The following is a 3,067-nucleotide window of genomic DNA, read 5'->3' as shown; positions in this document are numbered from 1 at the left end:
TAACCATTTTACTTTGCTTCTTCTGCATGATGCAGTTAAATTTTTCCTTTTGGCAGATCAGAATTGTTTTCCCTGTCCATTTCCCTCATATCAGAAAAACAATTTTTGGCTGCCATATTGGATTTTAAAATGCATTTCTGAAATCCAAGATGGCAGTCAAAAAATTGCCAAATTCAGCCAAGAGCCAGGTATCCGAAATGAGCCAAACAATTTTTGTCGCCCTCTTGGATTTCAAAATTTGGCTACATTTCTGAAATCCAAGATCACGGCCAAAAAATCACCAAATTCAGCCAAAAACATTCTCCTACAGTTAATGTCAAGACAAAGACGTTCTATGGCAGCATTTTAATCAGTTACATTTAAGATAGTATTTAGCTATTTTCTATATTGACAAAAATTATTACACCTTTTATTATATCGGGAATTGTAATAACCGATATGAAAAGTCAATGTTTCCTTGTAAAATTACAAATATGTTTAGTTACCAAACTGACAAACTTAATCCCTCTTTTTGTAAGGCCCATATTTCATGGCACACAGCGGCTTTTTAACAAGGAAGTATCAAAAAGTCACATCGCTTGATAACATTTTATGCTTCTATCACATATTTACTCGAACATTTATACATGTCAATATGTAATCATATTCCCCCAACAGCGACCATATTTTATCAAAAATGAAAAAATATTCAGTTATAAAACTGCTAAAAACTATAAATTCAGTAATAAAAATATTATATATTGCTAAAAACCAGCAAAATTTATTTTAAAGCGTTTTATTTCAATGTCACAATTCCATAACTTAAAATTTCAACATATTTAAACACATATTCTCCTTATCTCAATTTCCAATTAAAGCACACTTCGTGGAATGACATATATAGAAAATCTTTGTAGGAATAAAATGTATACAACATTCAATAATTTTTACGTATTTGCTGATAACATATGAATGAATATATATTCTGATACCATTCTATGAAACGACAATCACACGCAATTTCATAAATATTCTGATGACAACAAACTTGTATAGGAATTTTTTTAACAACAGTCAATAGTATGCAAATTTTTTTTCAAATACTTCTTCAACGCACTGCAAATAAAGTATATATCTAATGAACTCACAAGCAATATCAGCAAACATGTAGGGAACATATATTCGGCATGAATACTTCTGATGTAAATTATATCACTCCAAAATATAATCCTTTTAATAAACATGAACCATTCCGTATAGAAATGTCCAAAATAAGATGTAAGTTATCAGACCACCAAAAAATCCACTAGTTAAGAGTTGAGTTCTACTTCGAAAATACTTCTGCCAGTCGGCTCCAGCTTTAGCAAGTAGAAACAACCAAAGAACTACTGCATTTATAAAATAAAAGGCAAATCCAATAAGACCAGTTAAACCAAGAATTCCGGCAGTGCTTCCTGATAAAGCTGCCATTGAAGTTCGACAATACTCTAAAAGTGCCAGATTATGTCGAACTGCATTCTCACTGTACGCAACAATCTCACCTTTTTCTTTCCTGTATTTCATTTTGTTGAAGCTACGGGACATTACACCATACGAATTTATATATTATTTAATCGCAACTTTTACTTTTAATCGTGTGACTGAGACGAGTTGAGATGTTGAAAGGTACTCTCTAATACATAAATAACGGAGAGAAATTAACAAAGTATGTTGCATTTTTGTAAATAATAGTAAAAAATATATATCTTGGTTTTGTTAAGCTTCAGAGCTCCTATTAGGGATGGTTTTAATACGTGATATGGATTTCATCGTATGTTTAGCTTTCCCAACAGCTGGAATATCAGATGCAACAACGCGAATAATAGAACTCGCTTGTATTTTGGGACCAAAAGGGCTATTGCTCTCTCGAAAGAATGGAAAATCCTCCCACCATTATAATTATATAAAAAAATTAGTAGTATTCCGAAACTTTCAACTTATGAAACAAATGAGTATGTCTTTACTAAACTATTATTGTTGCGCTGTACGGACTTCAGTGCCGTTTTTTCGATGTAGAAAAAACCACACGCTGGAGCCTATTTTCAGTCTTTCTAATCAATTTCCAGCCATTTTCCTTTCTTCTGAGCCTAACGTAGAGAGGACAGCTGATCTTCTTGCTTCTATTTTAGAAAACTGAATTCTACAGCACAGTCGTAGGTAGGGTTTTCATGGTAGGTAGGGTTGCCAAGAATGAAAAACATTTTAATTCTTAAATTTCATAGCTTCAATTTGGCAACCCTGGATGCTACGCTCGGAAATAAATTCCTCCTTTTCTCATCCCTAGCTACCCCATTATTCTAGAGGTGGGTAAAATTTCTCTTTTAAGGGTTCAGATCATAACCGTTCGTTTAATAAATTGAATCGGTTGGTTTTTTTAAGACACAGTGTTCACTAATAATAGTATTGATAATTAAGGTCAGGAATGAAGAATGAATCAAGAGTAATGTGCCAAAATGGAGCGAAGAGCGGAAGGAATCGAAAGAGAGGACTGGTCTGAAATGAGGGCAACTACCCTGAAGTTCTTTTACACCAATGGCGTGGATAAGGGTTACACGAAATTTTAGAATGAAATGTTTTTAAATTCTTCGAAAATAGAAGGAGGCGCATAATTTTCAGTTGTTTGGGGGCGCTGAAAACCCTGTCTAATGTTCTGTTCAACACTAAATTGTTCTTGCAGGTAATCTGATGAGGCCTTATGCGCCTCATTTGCTTAGAGACCACAATTTTATGACCTGGTAACATTTATGGATATTTTAATTTAATGATTCACTTTTCATAGTTTGTTTTCATCCTTCAAATCTTGTATTAGTGTTATTTTATACAGTTTTACATTACTCATTCAATACTTGCACATAGCTTGCCTTATATTTTCTGTATTTAATTCTTTTTGAATAATTCGCATTCAGTTCCTAAAATTTGGCATCCCTTTTCCATCTCCTTTCGAGCTCTCAACTGCTTGGCAAACTTTCACAAAACAAAGGTTTTAACCATTTACCTTTTTTTAAATTTGCCTTTCTGGAAATCTTCATCTACTATTTTCCTATAGTTA

The 3,067-nt window shown here is 33.0% G+C and overlaps 1 protein-coding gene across 1 annotated transcript; it reads right to left on the bottom strand.

Moving 5' to 3' along the window:
- Positions 1-759: 759 nt before the first annotated feature.
- EMC6 (ER membrane protein complex subunit 6) lies at positions 760-1,639 on the bottom strand. The gene has a single exon (XM_035362256.2). The coding sequence runs from the start codon at positions 1,561-1,563 to the stop codon at positions 1,213-1,215; it is 351 nt and encodes a 116-aa protein (XP_035218147.2). The 5' UTR covers positions 1,564-1,639; the 3' UTR covers positions 760-1,212.
- Positions 1,640-3,067: the final 1,428 nt, after the last annotated feature.

This window comes from Stegodyphus dumicola, chromosome 11 (genome assembly GCF_044657685.1).
Source record: "Stegodyphus dumicola isolate Sdum_Otavi_A_Nest chromosome 11, ASM4465768v1".
Taxonomy (NCBI): domain Eukaryota; kingdom Metazoa; phylum Arthropoda; class Arachnida; order Araneae; family Eresidae; genus Stegodyphus; species Stegodyphus dumicola.
Note: the sequence above shows the minus strand (reverse complement) of the source record. Positions and strands in the feature narration are given on the sequence as shown.

What these genes read in the sequence shown, in the direction of transcription:
- EMC6 (XM_035362256.2), bottom strand. Translation starts at nt 1,563, where the DNA reads ATGTCCCGTAGCTTCAACAAAATGAAATACAGGAAAGAAAAAGGTGAG.